We start from the raw sequence: 26,372 nt of genomic DNA on the forward strand, positions 1-26,372 counted from the left end.
GAACGGCATGACACTAGGAAGTTCTGAGGAACAAAGGGACCTTGGCGTGTGTGTCCATAGATCTCTGAAGGCGGAGGGGCATGTTAGTGGGGTGGTGAAAAAGGCATATGGGACACTTGCCTTTATCAATCGAGGCAGAGATTACAAAAGTAGGGAGGTCATGTTGGAGTTGTATAGAACCTTGGTGAGGCCACAGCTGGAGTAGTGTGTGCAGTTCTGGTCGCCACATTATAGGAAGGATGTGATTGCACTGGAGGGGGTGCAGAAGAGATTCACCAGGATGTTGCCTGGGATGAAACATTTAAGTTATGAAGAGAGGTTGGATAGACTTGGTTTGTTTTTGTTGGAGCAGAGAAGACTGAGGGGTGACCTGATCGGGGTGTACAAGATTATGAGGGACATGGACAGGGTGGATAGGGAGCAGCTGTTCCTCTTAGTTGAAGGGTCAGTCACAAGGGGGAATAAGTTCAAGGTGAGGTGCAGGAGGTTTAGGGGGGATGTGAGGAAAAACTTTTTTACCCAGAGGGTGGTGACGGTCTGGAATGCGCTGCCTGGGAGGGTGGTGGAGGCGGGTTGCCTCACATCCTTTAAAAAGTACCTGGATGAGCACTTGGCACATCATAACATTCAAGGCTATGGGCCAAGTGTTGGTAAATGGTATTAGGTAGGTTGGTCAGGTGTTTATCACGTGTCGGTGCAGACTCGATGGGCCGAAGGGCCTCTTCTGCACAGAGATTCTGTGATTTCTGCCAAACACACATCGCTGGAAAGGCCCCAGCTTTACACCAACACAGTGATCTCTGGCAAGTTGATGGCACAGAAATAACTAGTCAGCGATTCTTTGCAAACTTCCCACACAGTTCCATAGTAAACATAATTCAACATTCTCCAGAACAAAACTTAACACCACTCAGAATTAATCCATTGCCACAAAGCCAATCGTCCAGTCCCTAAATCACCAAAGATGAAGGCTTGCTCCATCACACACTGTGTTATTAGTTAGTTACTGACTGACCACACACACTATATTTTTAGTTAATTATTATTGATTGAGGGCTCTGTCACACACTGTGTTAATAGTTATTACTGACTGACCACACAGTTATTAGTTAATTATTATTGACTAACCATGCAATGGCTTGGATTTTGGCAATGATGGAGAGGCTCTCTGTCATTGCAAAAATGGCGGACGAGCCTGAAAATCAAGTTCTGCCCTCTGCCCCGGCACGTGGGTCATGTTTCACGGAGGCAGCTGCCCATAGAAATTAGGAGCTGCCTCTACCATGTGAGGTAATGGTGTGAGAGGTGTCTGAAACCTGTCGTGTGCAGATTTGATCTGGTAGGAGCAAATCTGAACTTAGTGGATTCGTTTGGATAGTGGGGGCACCCCTTTGGATATAGTCCCGGAACACCTTTGGGGGATGTCAGGTGCCCTTTGCGGGGAGGTCAGGTGCCACCGAGGCAGGCCAGGTGCCCTCTGGGATTGTTTAAAGTAGGCATGAATGTACGTAAAAAATGCATAAACTCATTGGAACTGTGAAGCTCATTGGAAATGTCAAAAATAACAGTCAGAAGTGTCAAGGTGAATTGTCAAGGGGAGAGTCAAGCGGTCAAGGCATTTAAAACTGCCTTTTAACCCTTTGAAAAAACTTTTGAGTATTAAAAAAAATATTTCTTGCTATTTCACTCTGTCTGTTGACATAAGCTTTAGGGCTTCTATCACTGGATTCGTGCTGCATCACTAATTTCACTACCATCCATCATCACAGCACGCTGTCTGCCATTTCACAGTTTGATTGACAGCTCCAAATGGCTATGGACTCTTTGAAGTGGGACTGTAAATTCCAATGCATGGTTTTATAAGGGAACATTCAATTGAATGAAATGTTTGTTGTTATAAGGTTTTCTGTAGTTGAAGGAATGTAAATGTAGTAAATGTTTTTTTTAATGAATGAGAGTTTTTTTAAAAAGTAAAGTCTGCAATAGACACTTGGACCTTTATTCTTTTTAATCTCAGCATGGGTCCCGAGGTCTGCCCAGTCAACACTGGGTGTGTTGGCATGATAGGTGTAAGGGCAAAGGGTGGTGGGTCATGAGTTGGCATAAGGGCTATAAATGGCCCTGGGGAGATGGGTGGGGGAATAAATTGGCATGCAGGCATGATCGGCCATGGGAGTGGGCAGGGGGCTATTGGTTGGCATGGAGGGTATAGGGGCCATAGGGGTTGGACAGAGGGGCATAGGTCAGCATGGAGGGTAAGAGGAACCACCAGGGTGGGTGGGGGGGGGGGGGGGGGCATAGGCGAAATGGAGAGTATGAGGGGCCACGGGGGTTGGGCAGGAGGGCATATGTTGGCAGTGAGCATATGAGAGACCATGGAGGTAGGTTGGAGGCATGAAGTAGCATGGATGGGGCATGGGGGTTGTGTTGGGGGAGGGCGCCGATGGGGCGTGAGAGGTGAGGACCAGAGGGCTGATTTACATCTTTCTGTTTCTTTAAAAACTTTGATACAGTCTCAGTGCACTGGGGCAGGCCTTCCACCCCCGGCCCGCCTCCGCACCCCGGCCCGCCTCCCCACCCATTCTGGGGTCGCCCTGCCCAACTCTCAGGGAATCCTGCTGTCCCGAACAAAAACCCCACCTTCCAGGCTACTTTCTTTCGGGTCGGGTTTGCGGAGCTGGGAAACATCCCAACCCTTGTGCTCCCGATCCAGGACTGAAAATCCAGGCCACTGTGTTATTAGTTAATTATTGCTGACTGATTGCTCTGTCACGCTGTTAATTCTCCCAGGAACCCGACTGTTGACCTGGGCTACCCTGGCTTGGGCCTGTTTAAAGGTTTTGAACATCACTTGACCTTAATGAGGACCTCTGGGTCTTCAATCTGTGATGGAATGTCCGACAAGGTGTTGAAGATTGATGCTGAATTTTCTGACTGGATGAGTTCATCTTCCTAAAGAAGCAACGAATTTCAGTTAATATAGCATTTCACCCCATGCTCTGTACATCCCAAAGCAGTTACAGAAGCAAATGTAGCAGCCTAGAGTGGTCTCAGTCCAGCAATCCCTAGTTCCATTTCCAGCCTGTACTGAAGGAGCTGATCCCAGCATTTCAGGAGCTCAGTTATTCTGTGAATCCTTGTGACATGAAGGAGGAAAGCAGGCTCCAGCTGCCACCTAGTAAGCCTCACTGGGAAGTGCATGTGTGAGTAATCACTCTTCACATCTAGTATCAGTGCGAGTATTCACTCTTCTCATCTAGTATCAGTGTGAGTATTCACTCTTCACACCCAGTATCAGTGTGAGTATTCACTCTTCACACCCAGTATCAGTGCGAGTATTCACTCTTCTCATCTAGTATCAGTGTGAGTATTCACTCTTCACACCCAGTATCAGTGTGAGCGTTCACTCTTCACACCCAGTATCAGTGTGAGTATTCACTCTTCACACCCAGTATCAGTGTGAGCGTTCACTCTTCCCACCCAGTATCAGTGCAAGCGTTCACTCTTCCCACCCAGTATCAGTGCGAGCGTTCACTCTTCCCACCCAGTATCAGTGCGAGCGTTCACTCTTCCCACCCACTATCAATGTGAGCATTCACTCTTCACACCCAGTATCAGTGTGAGCGTTCACTCTTCCCACCCAGTATCAGTGCGAGCGTTCACTCTTCACACCCAGAATCAGTGCGAGCGTTCACTCTTCACACCCAGTATCAGTGTGAGTGTTCACTCTTCACACCCAGAATCAGTGTGAGCGTTCACTCTTCACACCCAGTATCAGTGTGAGTATTCACTCTTCCCACCCAGTGTCAGTGTGAGCGTTCACTCTTCACACCCAGTGTCAGTGTGAGTATTCACTCTTCACACCCAGTGTCAGTGTGAGCGTTCACTCTTCACACCCAGTGTCAGTGTGAGCGTTCACTCTTCACACCCAGTGTCAGTGCGAGCGTTCACTCTTCACACCCAGTATCAGTGCGAGCGTTCACTCTTCACACCCAGTATCAGTGCGAGTGTTCACTCTTCCTACCCAGTATCAGTGTGAGTATTCACTCTTCCCACCCAGTATCAGTGTGAGCGTTTACTCTTCACACCCAGTATCAGTGCGAGCGTTCACTCTTCCCACCCAGTATCAATGTGAGCGTTCACTCTTCCCACCCAGTATCAGTGCGAGCGTTCACTCTTCCCACCCAGTATCAATGTGAGCGTTCACTCTTCACACCCACTATCAGTGTGAGTATTCACTCGTCACACCCAGTATCAGTGCGAGCGTTCATTCTTCCCACCCAGTATCAGTGCAAGCGTTCACTCTTCACACCCAGTATCAGTGTGAGCGTTCACTCTTCACACCCAGTATCAGTGCGAGCGTTCACTCTTCACACCCAGTGTCAGTGTGAGTATTCACTCTTCCCACCCAGTATCAATGTTTTCTATTTACACCCAGTATGTGAGTGTTCAATATTCACATTCAGTATTAGTGTCAGTGTTCGCGACACACTCAATATCAGGGTAGGTACTGCTATTCATCGCTGTTGATACAAGATCCCACAGAATTTACTACAACTGTCACTGAAACAAAAGTGTCCAGTTACTCGAGCTGTCAGTTCGCCACACCACCCCAACCATGCTTATCGGCCTTTCATGCACCATATCCGCTCAACACTAGACTACTCCAATACATGGAACTAGGCATAGTCAGAAGTAGTATGGTTGCGACTGCACTGCAAGTTTCTTCCCAAATGTTACTGTACTGCCATATCCCCATGGTTGTCTGCGTACCTTCATCTTGAGCATTCCCAGTGTGATTTGGAAAAGGAGAACAGAGCCCTCGCAGAAGAATAGGTCCCAGACTCGGAGGAGAATGTTGATGTGTACAACACTGGCAAATGCAGTCAGGAACCAGTGCAGGGTGATCAAGGACAGCTCTATGAGAGACACAAAACTGGACAGTATTAGAAGATTTTAACTTCCCTAATAAATAGCCAAGAAGTAGCAGCAAAAGGAATACAGGATCCCTTATCCAGCATGTAAAAACCCAACCAGGGAGGATCCAGTAATGGGGAATGCTATCCATAAGGCATAAGAGGAGGAAGCATTGGGGAACATCTAGGCAATAGTGATCACAACATAATAAGGTCTAGGGTAAAGACTAAGAAGGGCATAACTATGATCAAGACCAAAGTAATACATTTGCAAATTTTAATGAGATGAAATTGCAACTAGGAAAAATAAACTGGAAAAAATTGCTGACTTAAAACAAAAGCAGTGGAAAATATTTAAAATGGTAAACAACAGAGTCCAGGAGAAACATATCTGACAAAAAAGCAAGAACAAGTTAGCTAATAATGACAAACCATAGATGAATGAAATAGTAAGGACAGAACTAAAACTAAGGAAAAATTCATACACTAAGTACAAAGATAAAAAGAAGAGGATAAAAAGGAACGTTTTAGGAAGTGAGTCAGAGCCTAGCAAATAGGACCTCTAAATTAATAATCTCCGGATTACTCCCTGTTCCAAGCACCAGTATAGAAACAGGAGAATAGAGATGAACACATGACTAGAGAGATGGTATCATGAGGTAGGGCTTTAGATTACAAGGATATTAGGACTGGTTCTGGGGGAGGTGAGATCTTTTCAGGCCAGACAGGTTGCAACTCAATGGAACTTTGATCAACGTCCTCACGAAGCGATTTGCAGGCGCTGTTGGGGAGGGTTCAAGCTAACTTGGCAGGGAGATGGGTATCAGGATATAGCATTAGAAAGGAGGGACAAGGTGCACAAAGGGCGGGGAGAGAGTGAGATAGCACTAGAGTAAGAAATAGTAAGGTTTTAGGTGGGGTTAGAGAAAGAGGGAATAAAATAAGGTGGAAATTAGGTTTATACTGCATGTATTTGAAGACACAAAGCATGCTAAGTAAGGCAGCTGCCTTACATTGTGGCAGTAACAGAGACCTGTCTCAAAAAAGGGCAGATCTGGGTACTAAATACTGCTGGATAGAAGGGGTTGAGGGGAGGGCGCGAGGGGGGTGAGGGCACGAGGGGTGGGGGCTCGAGAGAGAATAAGAGGGATTAATGATGGAATATATTTGGTTAGAGTGGAAAAGGCCCAGTGGTATCATTATAACACTGGGTTTATTCCATTGGCCACCAACTAGTGGGAAAGGCGTAGAAAACAAATTTGCAGATAAATTATAGAAGGGTGCAAAAATCATAGAGCAGAGGTAATTGGGAATTTCAATTATCCTCATGGAGACGGATAGTAATAGTGTAAAGGGCAGAGGTGGGGAAAAGATTCTCAAGTTTGTTCAGGACTTGATCAGAATGTTTCTGGCCCAGTGGGGAAGGAGACTTTGCTGGATCAAGTTTAGGGGAATGAGGCGGGTCAAATGGATCAAGTGTCAGTAGGGAGGTGCAGTTAGAGGATTAATAAAAACAGGAAAAGTTGGAAAAAAACTCAGAAGGTCAGGCAGAATCTGTGAAGAGAAACAGTTTCAGGTCGATGATGTTCATCAGAACATTTAAGAGGACGGTGATCACAGTATCATAAGGTTTAGGTTACTTGTGGAAAAGGATAAGGAGCAACCTAAAGTAAAAATAATTAATTAGAGGGGAGTCAATTTCAGTGCGGTGAGAACACATCTGTCCCAAGTAAAGTGGAAAAGATTGGCAGGAAAAACTGTAATAGAGCAATAGACTGGCTTTAAAGATGCAAAGGTTTGGGTACAGTTGAGGTACATTCCCAAGAGGGGTAAAGGTAGGAGAACCAAAACCAGAGCTCCCTGCATAACGAAAGAGATAGAGGGTAAGATGAAGCAAAGAAACACTGCTGTATATGACAGATGTCCGGTTGATAATACAAGTGAGAACCAGGTAGAACATAGAAAGTTCAGAATGGGAGTGAATAAGCAAAGAAAGGCAAAGGGAGAGCATGAGAAGAGACTGGGAGCTAACAAAAAAGGGAATCCAGAAGTCTTTTACAGACATATGAATAATAAGTGTGGTAAGAGGAGACATGGAGCCAAGTAGGGACCAAAAAGGGAACTTACACAAGGAAGCATTGGGCAAGGCTGAGGTACTAAATTAATAGTTTGCATCTATTTTTAACAAGGAAGAAGATGCTGCCAAAATCAGTGAAAAAGGAGGTAGTTGAGATTGTTAATGGGCTAAAATTTGATGAAGGGGAGGTAACAGAAAGGCAGATTGTACTTAAAGTTGATAAGTCACCAGGACCATGTGGGGTGCATCTGAAAACAGTGAAGGAAGTAAGGGAGGGTGTTGCGGTGGTATTGACCATAATCTTTCAATCCTCCTTAGATACAGGAGTGGTGCCAGAGGACTGGAAGACTGCAGATGTCATACCTTTGTTCCATATGGGGCGCAAGGACAAACCCAGCAACTACAGGGCAGTCAGTTTAATTGCAATGGCGAGAAAGCTTTTAAGACAAGAAAGCCAGCACAAAACTAACACTTATTGGGACAGGTGTGGATGAAATGAGGAAAGTCAGCACAGATTTGCACATGGACTTTCTAAAAGGAATTTGATGAAGTACCACATAACAGGTTTGCCTGAAAGACTGGAGACGTTAGAATATAAGGGAAGGTGGCAACATGGATATCAACAATAATAGCTCTTTAGCTCTGAAAAAGTCAGATGGACTCGAACCGTTAACCCTGTTTCTCTCTCCACAGATACTGCCAGATCTGCTGAGTTTTACCAGCATTTTCTGTTTTTATTTCAGATTTCAAGCATCTGCAGTGTTTTGCTTTCATATTATAGCGTGGATACAAAGTTGGCTGACTGACAGAAGGCAAAGTAATGATGAAAGGTTGATTTATGGAGGAAGATATACATTTTGGAGGGGGGGGTGGGGGGCAGTGGGGGGTGTCGGTGCTGGGACCACTGCTGCTCTTCATATAGAATGACATAAACTTGGGTACTTAGGACACATTTTCAAAATTTGCGGACGACACAAAACTTGAAAAGTATTGTGATCTGTGAGGAGGATAGTGATGGACTTTGGAGGGACACAGGTAAGCTGGTGGGGTGGACAGACATGTGGCAGATGGAATTTAATGCAGAGGAGTGTCAACTAATACAGAATAAGAACAAAGCGAAGCAATGTGAAATGAAGGCTACAGTTCTAAAAGGGGTGCAGCAGCAGGGGAGCCTGGGAGGTGTACGTTGAAGGTGGCAGGGCCGGTTGAGAAAGTGGTTTAAAATAGATATGGAATCCTCGGCTTTAAATAATAGAGGCATTAAATACAAAAACAAGGGAGTTATGATGAACCTTAATAAAACACTTGTTCGGGCTCAACTGGAGTGCGGTACTCAATTCTGGGCACCGCACTTTCAGAACGTTGTGAAGGCTTCAGAGAGGGAGCAGAATTGATGCGAACGTTCCCAGGGATGAGGGACTTTAGTTACATGGACAGGTTGAAAAAGCTGTGGCTGTTCTTGTTAGAGGCAGAGTAGGTAGAGAAATTGTTCCCACTGGTGGAAGGGTCGGGATTCGCGGATATCGAATTAAGATAAGTGACAAAAGAACCATTGAGGTCTGGAATGCACTGCCTGAGAGTGAGGTGGTGGGGGATAGATTCAGTTGTGGTTTTCTAAAGGGAATTGGATAGTTACTTGAAGATAAAATAATTGTAGGGCTACAGGAAAAGGATGGGGGGGGGGGGGGGGGGGGGGGTTACAGGGGAAGGGGGGGTTACAGGGAGAGGTTGGGGGGAGGAGCTCAAAATTAAGTGATTGAGGAATATAAAAAGAAATAGTAATATATTCCACAGCCACATAGATAACAAAATGATTATCAGGATAGGCATTGGGACCCTAAGGAATAACAGCAGAATGACAAAAATATTTATTCCACTGTTTTGCTATTTACCAGAGAGACTAATATGGTGGACATGGCATTAGATGGAGAGACTGAAAAGGAAATAAAGATGTTTAAGATGGAAAGTGGCAGTAATAACCTAGTCAAACCTAGAGAGGGGAAGCTCCGTGGTTCAGATGGATTATAGCAATGATAAAAAAGGATGTGATAGTCGAGGCACTTTACATATATATAAAAATTCACCAGAAAAAGAATAACTGTCAGAGAACTAGCAGAAAGCTAATGTGATTCCTTTATTTAAAAAGGGACATTTGAACAAGTCCAGGCAACAGCAGACAAAGTAACATAAGGTTACTGGCAGGAAAGATAATGGAGTCTTTACTCAAAGATGAACAGGAAACATTCAGAAACTGAAAACAGTGGACCAAATCTTCCAGTCTACGCATTGTCGACTGAAGGTGTGCGTCAGGACCCTGCAGAAGACCTGACACACGGACCTACGTGGGAATTGCCCAGGTAGTTTAAACTTCTAATGGGCAATTCCCCAGTTCCCTGGGACCCTCCGCAAATGTCTCTGGCTCTGAGCTAGAGCTGGAGGCTTGGGACAATTCTGCTTGGGACCTTACCTGGGTGGGGAGGTGGTGGTGCCATGGTGATGTTACTAGGTTAGTATTCGAGAGACCGAGGCTAATGCACTGGGGACATGGGTTCAAATCCCATCGTGGCAGCTGGTGGAATCCGAATGCAATTAATAAATCTGGAATTGAAAGTCAGTCTCAGTAATGGTGGCCATGAAATGATCATCGATTGTTGTAAAAACCCATCTGGTTCACTAATGTCCTTTAGGGAAGGAAATCTGCCGTCCTTACTCGGTCTGACCTACATGTGACTCCAGACCCATAGCACTGTGGTTGATTTTTTAACTACCCTCTGAACTGGCCTTGTAAGCCACTCAGTTCAAGGGCAATTAGGGCAACATGCCTAAGACATGTGGGCATCCTATGAAAGAATAAATTAAATTAATTGGTAAGAAGCGAGGAACTGTGGAAGAGTGAGACTTACAAGTCCAAATCCAGAAATCGCTAAAAGCTAATGAACAGGTACAAAAAAAATTAAAAAGCTTTTGTAATGTTGGCCTTTATCTCAAGAAGGCTGGAAACTATGCTGCTGTTGCTTAGAGGTCTGGTTAGACCCCATCTGGACATTCAGTTCTGAGGACCACACCTCTGGAAGGGTGTGCATTGAAGATTTACCAGAACGATACAGGGCTAAAAGGGTTAAATTACGAGGACAGGTTGCATTGGCAAGGCTGACGTTCCCTTGAATATGGATGAGCTAGTTGAGGTTTTTAAGATAATCAAGGTTGATAATTGGGTGTTTAGAAACTATTTCCCCTAAAGGGAAAGGCTAGGACAAGGGGTTAGAGCCATAAAATTAGAGCAAAGTCTTTCAGGCATTATGTTAGGAAGCACTTCTTCACACAAAGGATGGTGGAAATTCAGAAGAGAGGAAAATGGAATCAGCCAGTGTGCTACTGCTAACAAGTGTGTAGGAACCCCTGCTGGAAAGTGAATATGTGAAGACAGAATCGAGCCAAATGCCCAGCTGACACACACCATCATGAACCAAGCACTGAAGTAACTTGCAGTCCATTAAGAATTAGCAAAGGAGAACTAGAAAATAAAACTTGACTGAGTAACCCATAAGAGTGAGGGTCAAGCTTCAAACAAAGGCAGATGTTTTATGGATTTGGCTTTCCATACAAAAAATATGCTAGTGCATGATTACCCAGCATAGAGCAGCCATATACACATCCGCGACCACATTCTTAATTGGGCCCTTCCCACAGGACATTGGACAGAATAAGATGGAACACAGTCCAGGTTACTCCTGTACCATTCCTAATTGATAAAGGACAGGAGATACAACTGTCAACTTGCCCAATGTTGTGTGTAAGACTTGGGATAGAAAATGGACACAGAGCATGCATTGATAACTTACATTGACCTGTATTGCAACTTACATCAACCCCACCCCACCATTAATCTGTCAATTGAGGATTGTTTGAATGATCGAAAAGCCACCACTTCTCTTACCGATGTCATGTTCCTGGAGAAGTTTGTCCAGTCGGGGAATGTACTGTACTATCAGATGACGCAGAACTCGCTGATCTGTCTGCACACCCAGCAGTGTGGTGCTGAAATATGAAGGAGGAACCAGGTCCTCAATAATGGCACACATCATCCAGAAAGCGTCCTCTTCCTCCAAGAATAGCAGCAGACAAGCTGCAACCTGCCCAAGAAAACCAAAAGTTATCCTTAGTCCGCCACCGAACATCATTGGACCTGACAGACCAGAAAGGAGCCCAGGCTGCAGGTCCAGTCCAGGCCATTCCTTCAATACAGTGTCCCTCACCATGCTGTGTATTTTGCTCATTCTCAATGTAAATCACACAGATTATCAAAGTCTCTATCGGAACAGAAGAAACTGATATCAACAACCAGTGGTTCTGCAACACAGGGATGGCCGGCGCTGGAAGGTGTGACAGAAATTGTGATCCTGGGTGTCCTTGTACATGAATCGCTAAAGGTTAGCATGCAGGCACTGCAAGTAATTAGGGAGGCAAATGGAATGTGGTCCTTTATAGCAAGGCGGCTTGTGTATAAAAGTAGGAAGGTCTTGCTGCAGGGCATTGGTGAGAACATACCGAGAGTACGGTGTACAATTTTGGTCTCCTTACTTAAAGACAGATACACTTCAGGGAAGGTTCACTAGGGTTGATTCCCAGGATGAAAGGGTTGTCTTATGAGAAAAAATTGAGCAAGTTGGGCCTATACACATAGGAGTTTAGAGGAATGAGGTGATCTTATCGAAACATATAAGATTCTGAGGGTGTTTCCCCTCATGGGGTAATATAGAACTAGGGGGAAAAATGTCAAATTAGAGGGTCTCCCATTTAAGTTGGAGGTGAGGAGGTATTTCTTCTGAGGGCTAGGAATTCTCTTCCAAAGAGAGCAGCTGGGGTTGGGTCACTGAATATATTCAAGCACGAATTAGATATTTTATCTATAAGGGAGTCCAGGTTTATGGGAACAGGCTGGAAAGTAGAGTTAAGGCTACAATCAGATCAATCATGATCTTACTGAATAGCAGAGCAGGCTCAAGAAGCCAAATGGCCTACTCCTGCTCCTACTACTTCTATGTTCTACATTGTGATATGCACCTCTATCCATCCATTCCTTCCTTCCCTCACTTTAGCGAGTTAGCAGTCAAGCTAATTATCTCGTCCAGAATGCTGAATGATTGTGTTTTACCCATCCTTGCTGTAATACGGATACTAATAGTTCTATCCTCCCCTACTACTGGAAGGGGGATCTAAAGTAGTGAGAGTTTGATCAGGCAGCTACCTCAAAGTTCAGAAGTACTTTGGCATAGTGAACAAATACATTGCACCGTGTCAGATTACTTTCAGCCATCATCCATTAACGTTTTGCCAATAGGATTACGCTGGTGGGAGGGAACACGTCATAGGGGCCATATCTGCATTTTAAATAGGTCTCCCACCTAACTCAGGGGGAGACTCTGGCCAATGGTACAGCTAGAGAACAGCAATGAGAAGGAGGTCACTGCCATTCAATTTCTACTGGGCAGGAAGCCTGAGAATTCACTCCATGGGTACTTAAGAAAGAAGTTTCCTATCAAAGGAACTTTCACAACCACAGTGCTTTCCTTAGAGCAGGGCTTTTCCCAAACTGTGGGCTGTGACCCCCAGTAGGACCACGAGATGAGATTTTGGGGTCGTGAGCTCCAAGGCAGCAATGGCTGCAACAAAGCTTGGGCTGATTCCTGACAGCTGCGAGGCCCCTGTAAATGACTGCATTTGTTTTGATGGTGGGCGTGGCCAAATGGACTGCTCTCTGAGGCCCAATTGCTGCTGCAAAAAAAGCCTGTGAATAGGCAAGTTTTATTTTGTTTTGGAGAAATCCCTCCTTTTGATCAACCCCACCCTGCTCAGCAACTGAGGAAGCCTCTCCCCACCCCTCAACTCTCTTGCCTCTTAAATTCACACCCCAGGGTCACATGGAGTCTAAGATATTAAAATGGGGTTACACCGGGAAAAAGTTTTGGAAGCACTGCCTTAGAGATGAGGAGGTTGAGAGAAGATTTGATAGAGGTGTTTAAAATCATGAGGGTCCGGAGACAATAGACATGGAGAAGCTGTTCCTGATGGTAGAAGGGCCTAGAACAAGAGGATAGGTGATGGGCAAAAGAATCTGAGGCAACATGAGGAAAAATCTTTTATGCAGCAAGTGGTTAGGATTTGGGAATGCCTGAGAGTGTGGTGAAGGCAGATTAATCTGTGGCTTTCAAAAGGGAATTGGATGATTGGACTAGCCGAGTTGCTATTGCAGAGAACGGGCACAGACATCATGGGCAGAATGGCCTCCTTCGGTGTTGTAACCGTTCTATGATTCTGTAATAAGCAAGGTGGGATCCAGCAGGGAATGAAGCTGACATCAGGCTGATATCCCTGGAGATAAACATGAGAATGCAGAAAGAGGCAAGACAACCTATTATGATAATTGAGGAAGATATGGCTCTATACATTATAAACCATACTATTAAAATCACAAGGTTATCTGCCATATGCCGAACTAGGCTTGAAGCATGTGTGGTAAATTTGCTAGTCAAAGCTGTTAATTTGTCAGCTAAACAAGGCTCTAAACCTAAATTCATCTTGCAAACTTGATGTCAATCTTGAGCTTTGAAAATAAATTTAATTTGTACTAATGAGGGTGCAGCTGAAGCCTAGTTAGTGTGATATAGGGTGCAACAGCAATTAAACATAAGTTAATAAATCTGTTAATTAATAACACTTCCTCAAGCACTTTGTAAACTCATTTAGTCTTAAGATGCTGTTAATCATAAGTGAGTCAACACAGCAAAGTTGAGTCATGATTTTATTGCCTGACCTTTGAATGACATTGTCAAAAAGGAATTAGCTGTCGCTTGGTAGAACAGAGCCTGAATATCGCTGAAAAGAGAAACATGTTGCTGAAGCTTTTCATCTTGCACTCATCAGGACAAATGCAAGAACGCCAAATTTCAAATGATCAGAACAATTTATACTACAGGAGGGAGGATCCTGAGAGGTTAACAAGTTGACTCTGATTCTCCGTGGCAATGCCCCGGCCAAAATAATAGGGAACTAGAGGCACCCCAAGCTTCTGGGTAGCTCAATAAGGGTGCAAGGCTTGAACATATTCCTATTGTTTGCAGAGAACAGGTCCTTGTGTATGAATGTATGCCGCTTCTAGCGAGCGTAAATGAACCGTGTTACGAGTTCAACTGATAATGTTAAATTGGTTGTACTATAGCAATTAGCACACTCAGGTTTGTTCAGCAAGTGCTACCCAATCGTGGAATCATATCTAACCTTGGGTGTTTTGTTTTGGGTTTTGCAAGCACGGGTTGGTCAAGTACAACCTATACTCTGCCCACTACGAACAACCAAAGGAACATGCTGTTTGATTTGATCAGCCAATTGCTGGGACATACAACCTATGCACCTGGCATCACACTGGCACTGAAATTTATAAACGACATCACTCAATTGTATCTTAGGCAGAACATCATTCTGGACAGGTTAAGCAAACTGCTTCACGCTGCTACAATGCAGTGGTTACGCAAGCAGTATTTTCCACTAAATGGATGATCCCGTTAGTCCAAAATTATGTTCTGCCTATCATGCAATTGAGCAACATCAGGCGTATACATTTCATTGCATTCAATACAGCCAATTTAAGATAATTAGTCGAGCTGGTAACATGGCTCATTTACGCTTGCTAGAAGAGACATACATTCATACACAGGGATCCGTTCTCTGCAAACAAAGGAATATGCTCAAGCCTTGTGCCTTTTTGGAATTATCCAGGAGCTTGGGGAGCCTGCTTTCTCTGTGATAACACCTTGGCCAATCAGAGTCGACTTGTCAACCAATCAGCATTTTTGCTCCTATAGTATAAACTGTTGCAATTGTTTGAAATTTGGCATTCTTACATTTGTCCTGATGAGTGCAAGAGGAAAAGCTTCAGCAACATGTTTCTCATCAGCAATATTCAAGAAATGAACTGATAATTCGGTAATGGACTAGGACTTGGGCTAACTAATTGCTAGTACGTAAGAACATAAGAAATATGAACAGGAATAGACCATTTGGCCCCTCGAGCCTGCTCCGCCAACCTTTGATTCCCTTGCCTAACAAGAATCTACCTACCTCTGCCTTAAAAATATTCAATGACCCCGCCTCCATTACCTTCTGTGGCAGAGTTCCAAAGTCGCAAAACCCTCAGAAAAAATTTCTCCTCATCTCTGTCCTAAAAGGGCCAATCCCTAATTTTAAAACAGTGCCCCCTAGTTCTGGACTCACCCACAAGAGGAAACATAATTTGGACATCCACCTGGTCAAGGCCATTCAGGATCTTGTATATTTCAATCAAATCACCCCTCGCTCTTCTAAACTCCAAGCCCAATCTGTCCAACCTTTCCTCATAAGACAACCCGCTCATTCCAGGTTTCAATCTAGTAAACCACCTTTGAAGTGCCTCCAATGCATTTACATCGTTCTTTAAATAAGGAGACCAAAACTGTACACAGTATTCAGGCTGCGGTCTTACCAATGCCCTGTATAACTGAAGCATACAATCCTTACTTTTATGTTCAATCCCTCTCGTAATAAAGGATAGAATAATATAATTTGATAGTATAATTTGAACTTCTTAATCTAAAGCAGTTCAAGCACTTAACCCAACCTGGACATGGACAGCAAATCTCCAGCTGATTCTCTGATGAAGAGTTCAAGTGGAGACTTTAAAGATCCATCTGTTACTCTTTGATTAAAATTCCCTGCAAAACTTGAGTTTCATCATTTCAGCATTTTTATAAGGAGTTGGATTCTAAGGGAATGGAAGAGTCAGGGTTGATTAGTAATTTATAATATTAACGATCCTCTTATGGTTAAACCACTTTTCTCGTGGACATTCTATTCTTCGAGGGAATGTGCATTTGTTGAGATTATGAATTATTTCTTCAAATATTTGCCATTGCTTATCTTTCATCATATCTATTAATTTAATTTTTTCAATCTACCTTAGCCAGTTCACCCTTCATGCTATGAAAATTGGTTTTGTTTAAATTTAAGTCCCTAGTTTTTGTTCTTAACAACATTACTCTCAAATTCAATATGAAATTCATCATATTCAGAACACTTCTCCCCAGAGGATTATTTGAGTGCATCAGTTGTAGCATTTTTATGAGGAGCTGGATTCTAGAGGAATGGGTAACGATGGGAGCATAATGGTTAATTCGCAATTTTATAATAAATGGCTCTATTCCTGTCTATACAGGGTGACAGAGGGTTGACTTTGATGGGAGTTAGGTTCTAAAGGCATTGTCTTTGAAGGGAGCTAGAGTTCTAGAGAGATGGGCTTTGATGATTCCAATTGCCTTGTCTCATCTAACAAGGGTTTAAAGGGATATGGAACAAAGAAGAATACATTCTAACTACAGTCTTTACCATTCCTGTCCCTTGGCAATACCCAATCTCAGGGTATAGCCATGCCAGCCCACGCAGGATTCTCCGTAATCTTGGAACACCAACACTGTTTATGTTGGAGAAGCAGGTGTTACTTGGCATTGTGCGAAGCAAGTCTTTCTCGATCTGAAACAGAAAAGATACAGGCAATCTGACTGCCAAATACCAATCTGATCTAAGTGGCGTTGTTGCTGCCAGAAAAATCATCAATCTCACACAAAACTGATGGTCACATTCACAGTGCTTTGTTTGCTCTTTTATGGCATCACCATTTTTAGTGATTTGTGTATCTGTGCCCCTAATTCCTTCTGCTCCCCTACCCAGTTCGACACTTACTTTCAAAGGGGTATGTGACATCTTTATAGTCTTCTTACCAAAATGCACCACCTCATTCTTATCTATACTGAAGCTCACTTGTCAATCACGCAACCATTCTGCAAATTTATTAATGTTTTCCTGTATTTCAGTGCAGTTCTCCACTGCATTAACCATGTCCCCAATTTGATGGCAAGTTTTCAAATTGTATTTCTGATTCCTAATACACAAATCATTTATGTAAATGGTTTACAGCACTGATCCTTGTGGAACATCACCTCCTTCAATGATGAGTTTATGCATATATGAATATATATTATATATATATAAAATATATACATATAGATTTATATATATAATTTTCAAACTTATTTAAAGATACAATCCATACATCTGAGGCCATGGAGGGATTTAAAAACAAGCAATGTCTCAAACCTCATGTTTAAAACCTTAATGTCCTCTCCCCTCCTTATCTCTGTAACCTCCTCCAGGTCTCCAACACACCTCTTTCCAGAACACTTTACCCTTCTGACTCTGGCCTTTTTGAGCAGCCTCATTTCACTGCACCAGGGACAGTCGTGCCTTCAATCGACTAGGATCCACACTCTGAAATTCCCTCACTAACCCTCTCTGCCTCTCCTCCTAGAAAGCCCTCCTTAATATCCATTTCGAAGGCCAAGCCCTTGGTCACCTCTCCTGTTACCTCCTTCTATGCTTTGGTATACATTTTTGTTGAATTACACCTTCTCCTTGGAATGGCGGGCACTATATACATGCAAGCTGTTTCATATCAGCCACTTTCATTCCCTCACCTGTTTAGCTGCAATGCTACCATCATTGGAGCTGTTTCTGGCAATGTCACGGTATGAAGTTTCCGTATTCCTCTTCTTCTGCAGAGCACCTGATAACCGCATCCAGATCTAAAGAGATATAGACTAAGTAAGGAGAATGCCAGCAACACAAGGGAAAAGGAGTGCCACAGAGCAAGGGGCTTTAAACTAGTACAGGTGGGAATGGGACCTAGAAGAGATGAAACAAGCCTAAGTATTAACAAAACAGGAAAGGGGAGCATCAGACAGATGAACTTAAGGTAGGACATAAATAGCCAGGGAATAAACAGAGTTATAGGAGTGTAAAAGGATAGTTTAAAAAAAGAAGAGGAACTGCTATTAAATATGAATGAAACTGAACAGCATTGCACAGTGTCAGTGATAAAACAAGGGGGGGCCAGAGGCAATAGTACATTGTGAAGAACCAGATGCAGTAGGGAACTCTGAGCCTGGCTACAGAAAAATCAGGACCGGAAATTAAACATTGCATTATTTAGGAAAGATATAACAGGAGATGGGGAAATGGATTAAAGTGGAATAGCTGTACTTATTAGAGATAATGGCAATAGGAAAAAGTGAGGTAGCCATCAGTAAGCCAGAAATCAAATCCATATGGAAAGAGTTAGACAATAAGAAAAGATCAATCACACCAACAGGTGTTCTCTGCAGTCCATCTAAAAGTGGAAGGTAGGTGGAGGAAGAAATATGCTGACAAATTAGAGAAATGAGAAAAAAAAACCAGAATAATCATGGGGGATTTCAACTAACCCTGATATTAATAGGCTGGAAAAGGTGGTTAAAGGGGATAAGGGAATGGAGTTCTTACAATGCCCACAGGAGTCCTTTTAAACACTGAAAGTAGCTCAAAGTAGGATTCACTACTGCACTTAGTAATGGGAAATATACCACAGCAAATAAAATAGAATCATAGTTTAGTACAACACACAGGAGATTATTCACCCCATCAAGTCTGTGCTGGCATTTCTAAGAGCAATCCAGTTAGTCTCATTTCCCCACTCTTATCTCATTTCCCTCAATTTTTTTCTCCTTCAAGTATTTACCAATTCCCTTTTGAGAGCTGCTATTGAATCAGTATCCATCACCCTTTCAGGCATTGTAAAGGCTTATGTTTGCATAGCTCCTTCAACTTAATAAAACAATCCAAGGTGCACCACAGGAGCATTATAACAACAAAAATTAGTCACCGAGTCACATAAGGCGGTATTAAGGCAGATAACCAGAAGATTAGCCAAAAGGGTGTATTTTAAGGAGTGTCTTAAAAGGGGAAAGCAAGGAAGAGAGACAGAGAGGATTAGAGGGGGAATTCCAGAGCTTAGGGCATTCTAAATTCTGACCACTTGCTGTGTTAACAAAGTTTTCCTCATGTTGCCTCTAGTTTTTTTTGCCAATCACCTTAGTCTGTACCCTCCAATTATTTTAAATCACTTTAAATATGTACCCTCCAATTATCTTAAATCACCTTAACTCTGTACCCTCCGATTATCTTAAATCTGTATTATCGACCAGCCATCGAAAATAGTTTCTTTTAATTTACTCTGCCGAAGCACTTCATGATTTGAACACCTCTATAAAATCTCCCCTTAGCCTTATCTGCTCTAAGAGAGGCTAACTCCAGTTTCTCCAGCCTATCTCCATTACTGTAATCTCTCATCCCTGGAACTATTCTGGTAAATTTCTTCTCTACCCGCTCCATAACCTTCCTACAGTGCAATGCCCAGAGTTGGATACAATACACCAGCTGGGGTTGAACAAGTCGTTTTGTACATATATAGGTTTAGCGTAACTTCTTGGCTTTTGTACTGTGTGTCTCTATTTACAAAGCTCATGGTCTCAATATGCTTTAATGCTGCTTTGTTAACCAATAAGCCAAGTAAAAGTGTGCATACTACAATGACTTTAAAATAGTAATTGAGAAAGACATCAGCTTGACAATGACGAAGGCAATAGATTGGAGAAAGGTCATTTTTTTGGGGATTCAAAACAGAACTGAGGAAAATAAAATGGATAACAATACTGGCAAACAATGATGTAGAACGGCAAGGGGAAACATTTAAAGTGGCATCAGGAAAAACTATTTCCTTTAAGGACAAGAACAACCTTAACAGTAATGAGACATATTGGATGAATAAAAACATATGGGAAAACTTTGCTTCAGTATTTAAGGATCAGGTGGACATGATATCAGCTGATGAGATTAGAAATAATATAACTGCATTTAAAATAAAAACAGGAGAAATAGTAAATAAAGTACTCGAACTCAAGAGGATAAAACCTTGGTCCGGACAGATTACATCTACACACATTAAAAGAAACTAAAGATATAGCAGAGGCACTATTACACATATCTAATAATTCATTAGAAAACAGTGCAGGATTTACCCTCAAAACATTTTAGTAGTATTTAGATGAGCACTTGAACCGCCATAGCATACAGGGCTACGGGCCAAGCGCTGGAAAATGGGATGAGAATAGATAGGTGCTTGATGGATGTCATGGACACGATGAGCCGAAGGGCCTGTTTCGGTGCTGTATAACTCTATGATAGAAGACTGCGGTATAGATAAGATTATGCCTATATTTAAGAAAGGAGTTAGAACATATCCAGGGAACTGTAGACCAGTTAGTTAAAATCTGTGGTAGGAAAAATAATGAAATCCCTGTTACAGGAGAAAATAGGAAAACAGCTGGAAACCAAAAAAAAACAACAGTGAATGATCAGTGTGAATTTCAAAAGGGAGAGCCTTTCTTGACCAACCTTATTGATTCTTTTTGAAGATGCAACAGAAAGTGTAGACAAAGGTAATGTAGTAGATGTAATTCATCTGGATTTTCAAAGGCCTTGGATAAAATGCCACATAATAGGCTAATGAATAAGATCAGAGCATTCAGAGACAGGGATAATAGCAGAATGGATAACTGGCTGGCTGCAAAGCATAAAGCAGGCATGAGGGGTAGATGATAGGTATTCAGATTGGCAGATGATGGATCAGTGTCGGGACCACTTACATTAACAAATTAGACTTTAAAATCAAAAATACAATTGGGGGGATAGTCAATAATGAGGGCTGGAACAAATTACAGGATGACATTAATAAACTTGCAGAATGGGCAAATAGATTTCTGCTCATTAGCACAAGGTATAATCATTGCTAAGATAAATAAGGAGGTCACGTATTACTCGAACAATATGAATCTAAATAGGGCAGAGAAGCAAAGGAAAGAACAAAAATACAAATCGCTAAAAGTTGTGATGTCGGCTAAAAAGGATCAGAAAAAAAAAAATACCGAGCACTTAATTGTCGAGGGATCGAATTAAAAAGCAGAAAGTTGTACTAAACTTGTATCAAACCTTAGTTAGACCACAACTAGAGTACTGTGTACATTTCTGGTCAGCAAAACATAAACAAATAAAGGTTATAGAGGCATGGAAAGTATGCAAAAAGATTTACAAAAATGATAACAGAAATATGAGGTTCTACCTTTCAGAAGATGAACAGCAGCCAGGGTTTCTTTTTCTCTTGAAAAGAGAAGGCCGAGGGGTGACCGAGTAGAGGTCTTTAAAATTATAAAAGATTTTGAAAGAGCAGTCATAGAGTGTGTGTTTCCACATATGGGGAAGGGGCCATCAATATAAGATAGTCACTAAGAAATCAAATATAGAATTCCGAAGAAACTTCTTTAACCAGAGGTTAGAATGTGGAACTCACTACCACAGAAAGTGGTTGTGATCAATAGTATAAATGCATTTAAGGAAAAACTAGTCAAGAGATGAGCGAGAAGAGAATAGAGGGTAATGCTGATAGAGTTAGATGCAGAAGGATATGAGGATGCATAAATGAAATATAAGTGCGCATGGATTGGTTGGGCTGAATAGCCTGTTTCTGTGCTGTACGTTCTATGTAATTCTCATTAACAAAAAAATACCTGAGAGAAAAACATGAGGAAAGGTGCAGAGTTCCCCAAATGCTCAGAAGATAAAGGCACCACCTGCTGTAGGACTGATCAGCAAAGATCACAAAGTCCCATATTCATCCGTGTTGACCTCAGCTGGGACACAAAAATTTTATTTCCGAGCACAAGAATGCTGAGAACTATTCAGGCAGATTTCCCAGGTTCCCACTCCCAATCCCTATTCCCTAACTGTGCTACAAAGTATAGGCATGGATTCTGGGCGAAGAGACTTGTACCTGAGGCTATCCAAGATCAATAAGCCTGTAGACACATTTCGATGGCTCATGCATGAAGAAAATACATGGATGCTACAGTCCAGTGCTCACACTACGTTGCTGATAATGAATCAGTCCATGCTAGTCTACAGCAGGATTGAAATGGCACCAAGGAGGCCTAGTCAACGCACTATGACAAAACTGTGAAAGGAATTAAATAAATCGAATAATTTGTGGGCTAGCATCAGAATAATTACCATGTGAAGTGGCGTAAATGATTCATAAGGCCATAAAGAGTAGGAGCAGACGTAGGCCATTCGGCCCATCGAGTCTGCTCCGTCATTCAATGAGATCATGGCTGATCTGATAATCCTCTACTCCACTTTCCTGCCTTTTCCCCATAACCCTTGATTCCCTCACTGATTAAAAATCTGTCTATCTCAACCTTGAATATACTTAATGACCCAGCTTCTACAGCCCCCTGCAGTAATGAATTCCACAGATTCACCACCCTCTGAGAGAAGAAATTCCTCCTCATCTCTGTCTTAAATCGGCGACCCCTTACTCTGAGATAATGCCCTCTGGTCTTAGACTCTCTCACAAGGGGAAACAACCTCTCAGCAATTATCCTGTCAAGTCCCTTAAGAATCTTAAATGTTTCAATAAGGTCGCCTCTCAATATTCTAAACTCCAATGAGTACAGGCCCAACCTACTTAACCTCTCCTCATAAGAAAATCTCTCCATACCCGGGATCAACCTAGTTAACCTTCTCTGGACTGTCTCCAATGCCAGTATATCTTTCCTTAGATAAGGGGACCAAAACTGTTCACAGTACTCTAGGTGTGGTCTAACTAGTGCCTTGTATAGTTTTAGCAAAACTTCCCTATTTGTACACTCCATTGCCTTTGAATAAAGGCCAACATTCCATTTGCCTTCTCTATTACCTGCTGAACTTGTATGTTAGCTTTTTGGGATTCATGCACAAGGACTCCTAAATCTGTCTGCAGTCTTTCTCCATTTAAATAATATTCAGCTCCTCTATTCTTTCTGCCAAAGTGCATATCCTCACATTTTCCCACATTATATTCCATCTGCCACTTTTTTGCCCACTCACTTAACCTGTCTATACCCCTCTGTAGACTCCTTGTGTCATCCTCACCACTTGCCTTCCCACCTATTTTTGTGCCATCCGTAAATTTGGCAACAGTACATTCACTTACCTCATCCAAGTCATTAATATATATTGTAAATAATTGAGGCCCCAGCACTGATCCCTGTGCCACTCCACTAGTTACAGGTTGCCATCCTAAAAATGCCCCTCTTATTCCAATTCTTTTGTCTTCTATTAGTTAGCCAATCCTCTATCCATGCTAATATACTACCCCCCAACACCATGGGCTCTTATCTTATTAAGTAGCCTTAGGTGTGGTACCTTATCGAACACTTTTTGGAAATCTAAATATATTATATTTACAGGTTCCCCTTTATCTATCCTGCTTGTTACCTCCTCAAAGGATTCTAATAAATTTGTCAGGCATGATTTCCCATTCATGAAACCATGCTGACTCTGCTTGATTAGATTATGTAATTCTAAATGCTCTGCTATTACATCCTTTATAATAGACTCTAACATTTTCCCAATAACAGATATTAAGCTAACTGGCTTATAGTTACCTGTTTTTTGCCTCCCTCCCTTTTTGAATAAGGGTGTTACATTGGCCATTTTCCAATCCTCTGGGATTTTTCCAGAATCTAAGGATTCTTGAAAGATTACTACCAGTGCATCCACTATCTCTGCAGCTACTTCCTTTAATATTCTAGGATGCAACCCATCAGGTCCAGGGGTCTTATCAGCCTTTAGCCCCATTGGTTTCCCTAGGACTTTTTTTCTACTCATAGCTATTGTATTTATTTCCTCCCCGTCTTTTGCCCCTGGATTATCTAGTACTGGAATGCTATTAGTGTCTTCTACCATGAAGACTGAAGCAAAGTATTTATTCATTTTCCTCTGCCATTTCCTGGTTCTCCATTATCATTTCCCAAGCCTCATTCTCTAAGGGGCCAATGTACACTTTGGTCTCTCTCTTCCTTTTTATATATTTAAAGAAGCTCTTACTGTCCGTTTCTATATTACTTACTAGTTTACTCTCAAAGTTTATTTTCTCCCTCTATTATTTTTTCAGATGGACATTAATCAATAGCTTTAAGTGTCTTTGTGAGAGCTCTTTCTAAGCATGATGGGAAATATAGCCAACACATAGGCATGATGAGTATGGTACTATGGGAACCCAACTAACAATCACGAGTCATAAAACTTAATGATCTTCACAGGATGGGTAAACAAATGTTAAGAGTGATAAGAGCACAGACTGGGAGGTGCTAGAACCGAGGCATTTCCCAGCCTCCCAGTGAGATAACAGAGACATCTGCAGCCTGAATAATTCTGCTTATTAGGTATGCAACCAGTGGTTGTACTTGGCAGTATAGTGAAATGTGGTAACTAAAAGATATAAATATGTTACACAGCCTTTGTATCAGAGAGACACACTAGAACCAGGCTGTGTCCTCCCAGCATATGCTTAAATAAAACCTTTGCTTACTGAAAACTCAGACTTGAGTGATCTCATCTTTATACCACAACACTATGAAAGCTTCCGAATTATTGTAAAAGCCCAGCTGGCTTCAGTAATTTCCTTCTCTGGCCTAAATTGGACTCCAATGTTATGCTATGTGGCTACTCTTAATGCCCTCTGAAGTGGCCAAGGAAACAGCCCAGCTACAGTTTTAACTGATAAAAAAGATGATTGATCAGTGACAGCCCAGGCATCATATCAGGATAAGAGCAAGGCACACTCAGCCTGGTGAGCTCCTCCTCAGTAACATTTAGGGACAGGTGTGCAAGTTGGGAGAGCTGGACCACATACCAGCCAAGTCACAGTCTGACATTTTTTTTTACTCACAGAGTCACATCCATAATCCCAGACTCCTCCATTCAGTCAGATGGAAGTGGTCCTGGGGCACTGTAAAGTATCATTGCTTCCTAATGCCCTGCTGAACTGGGAAAGATTAAGGACAGATCTAACAGCTCAAAATTGCACTGCCATGAAATGTAGCAGTAGCAGAATTGATACCATCACAAGCTGCAATCTCAAATATGCTATTATCATACCTGAAAGTAGTGGTGTTCTTCAGGTTTAAAGACAGGATCTATCTGGTTACAAATAAGGAACAATGGAGGAGCTATTATGCTGCTGCATACACACTATCGGGTATTGAATCACGGGCAGGGAATAGAGGAGCAAATTTCAGAACGATGCAAGAACTACAGAGTAGTGATAATGGGGGACTTCAATTATCCTAGTACAGACCGAGAAAATAATATTGTGAAGTCAAACAGCAGGAGGAATTCCTGAAAAGTGTACGGGTGAAGGTTCCAGCCCAATAAGGAAGGTATTTGTGCTGAATCTGGTTCTGGGGAAGTGTGGCAAGTGTCTTCATCCAAGAATGGTGGGTAGATGACTCTGCTCTGCCACCTCCAGAGATCCCCATCATCAATGATGTCAGTGTTCTGTCACGTAAGATGAAGAAGCAGTTGAATGCACTGAGATCAGGAAGGGGTTCCTCATAAGATCCCTGTGGTCATACTGAAAAGCTGTATTCCAAACCTACCCATTCTAGTGCACGGGTATCTATCCCACAACATGGATGCTTGCACACTTGTATTCTAGCCAAAAAAACAGGATAAATCTAACACAGCCAGTTACCAACGTATATGACTCCTCCCAATCACCAGTAAAGAGATGGACAGAATCAGCAATAATGACACAGGCTCACCAATAACTATGCCAAGGCCATTCAGTTCCAGACCTGGTTGAGACAGGGGCCAAGGGGAAAATGCTGGGCAACAAGTGAGAGCCAATGCCCTCAACGTGAAGGTAGTACTTCATAGATGCATAGAATGATCACAATGCAGAAGGTGGTTATTCGGTCAGCCATGTCTATGCCTGCTCTCAGTAAGAGCAACTCAGCTAGCCCCAACATCCCACCCTTTCCCTGTAGCCCTGCAAATGTATTTATCTTCAGGTGTATCTCGAATTCCCCTTTGAAAGCCATGATTGAATCTGCCTCCACCACATTCTCGAGCAGCGCATTCCAGATCCTAACCGCTCACTGCATAAAGAACTTTTATCTCATGTCGCCATTGGTTCTTTTGCCACTCAACCTATACTGGTGTCTTCTGATTCTAAACTTTGTGAACTCCTCAATCTAGGCCCCTCATGATTTTGAACACCCCTATGAAATCTCCTCTCAACCTTCCCTTTAAGGAGAACAACCCTGGCTTCACCAATCATTCCACGCAACTGAAGTCCCTCATGCCCAGAACCATACTGGTAAATATTTTCAGCACCCTCTCTAAGGCCTTCACATCCTGCCGAAGTGTGGTACACAGAATTGGGCATAATACTCCGGTTGAGGTCAAACCAGTATTTTGTAAAGATTCACCATAAATAACTTCCTTGCTTTTGTATCTGATGCCTCTATTTATAAAGTCCAGGATCCCATATGCCTTTTAACCAGTTTCTCACCGGCCCTGCCACCTTCAACGATTTG

At 42.5% G+C, this 26,372-nt stretch overlaps 1 protein-coding gene across 1 annotated transcript in view; it reads right to left on the minus strand.

Annotated features, from left to right (window-relative positions):
• Window positions 1-26,372, minus strand: part of sgsm3 (small G protein signaling modulator 3) — a gene marked incomplete at its 3' end in the record, with an annotated part of 79,839 nt that overhangs the window by 17,577 nt on the left and 35,890 nt on the right. The window contains exons 4-8 of the mRNA XM_078536766.1: window positions 17,556-17,663; window positions 16,411-16,554; window positions 10,931-11,126; window positions 4,774-4,919; window positions 2,857-2,952 (exon numbers count right to left, since the gene is read on the minus strand). Coding sequence (XP_078392892.1) covers window positions 2,857-2,952; window positions 4,774-4,919; window positions 10,931-11,126; window positions 16,411-16,554; window positions 17,556-17,663 — 690 coding nt within the window. The remainder of the gene's footprint in view (window positions 1-2,856; window positions 2,953-4,773; window positions 4,920-10,930; window positions 11,127-16,410; window positions 16,555-17,555; window positions 17,664-26,372) is intronic.

The sequence above is a fragment of the Cetorhinus maximus genome, unplaced genomic scaffold (genome assembly GCF_964194155.1).
Source record: "Cetorhinus maximus unplaced genomic scaffold, sCetMax3.hap1.1 HAP1_SCAFFOLD_1506, whole genome shotgun sequence".
Taxonomy (NCBI): Eukaryota; Metazoa; Chordata; class Chondrichthyes; order Lamniformes; family Cetorhinidae; genus Cetorhinus; species Cetorhinus maximus.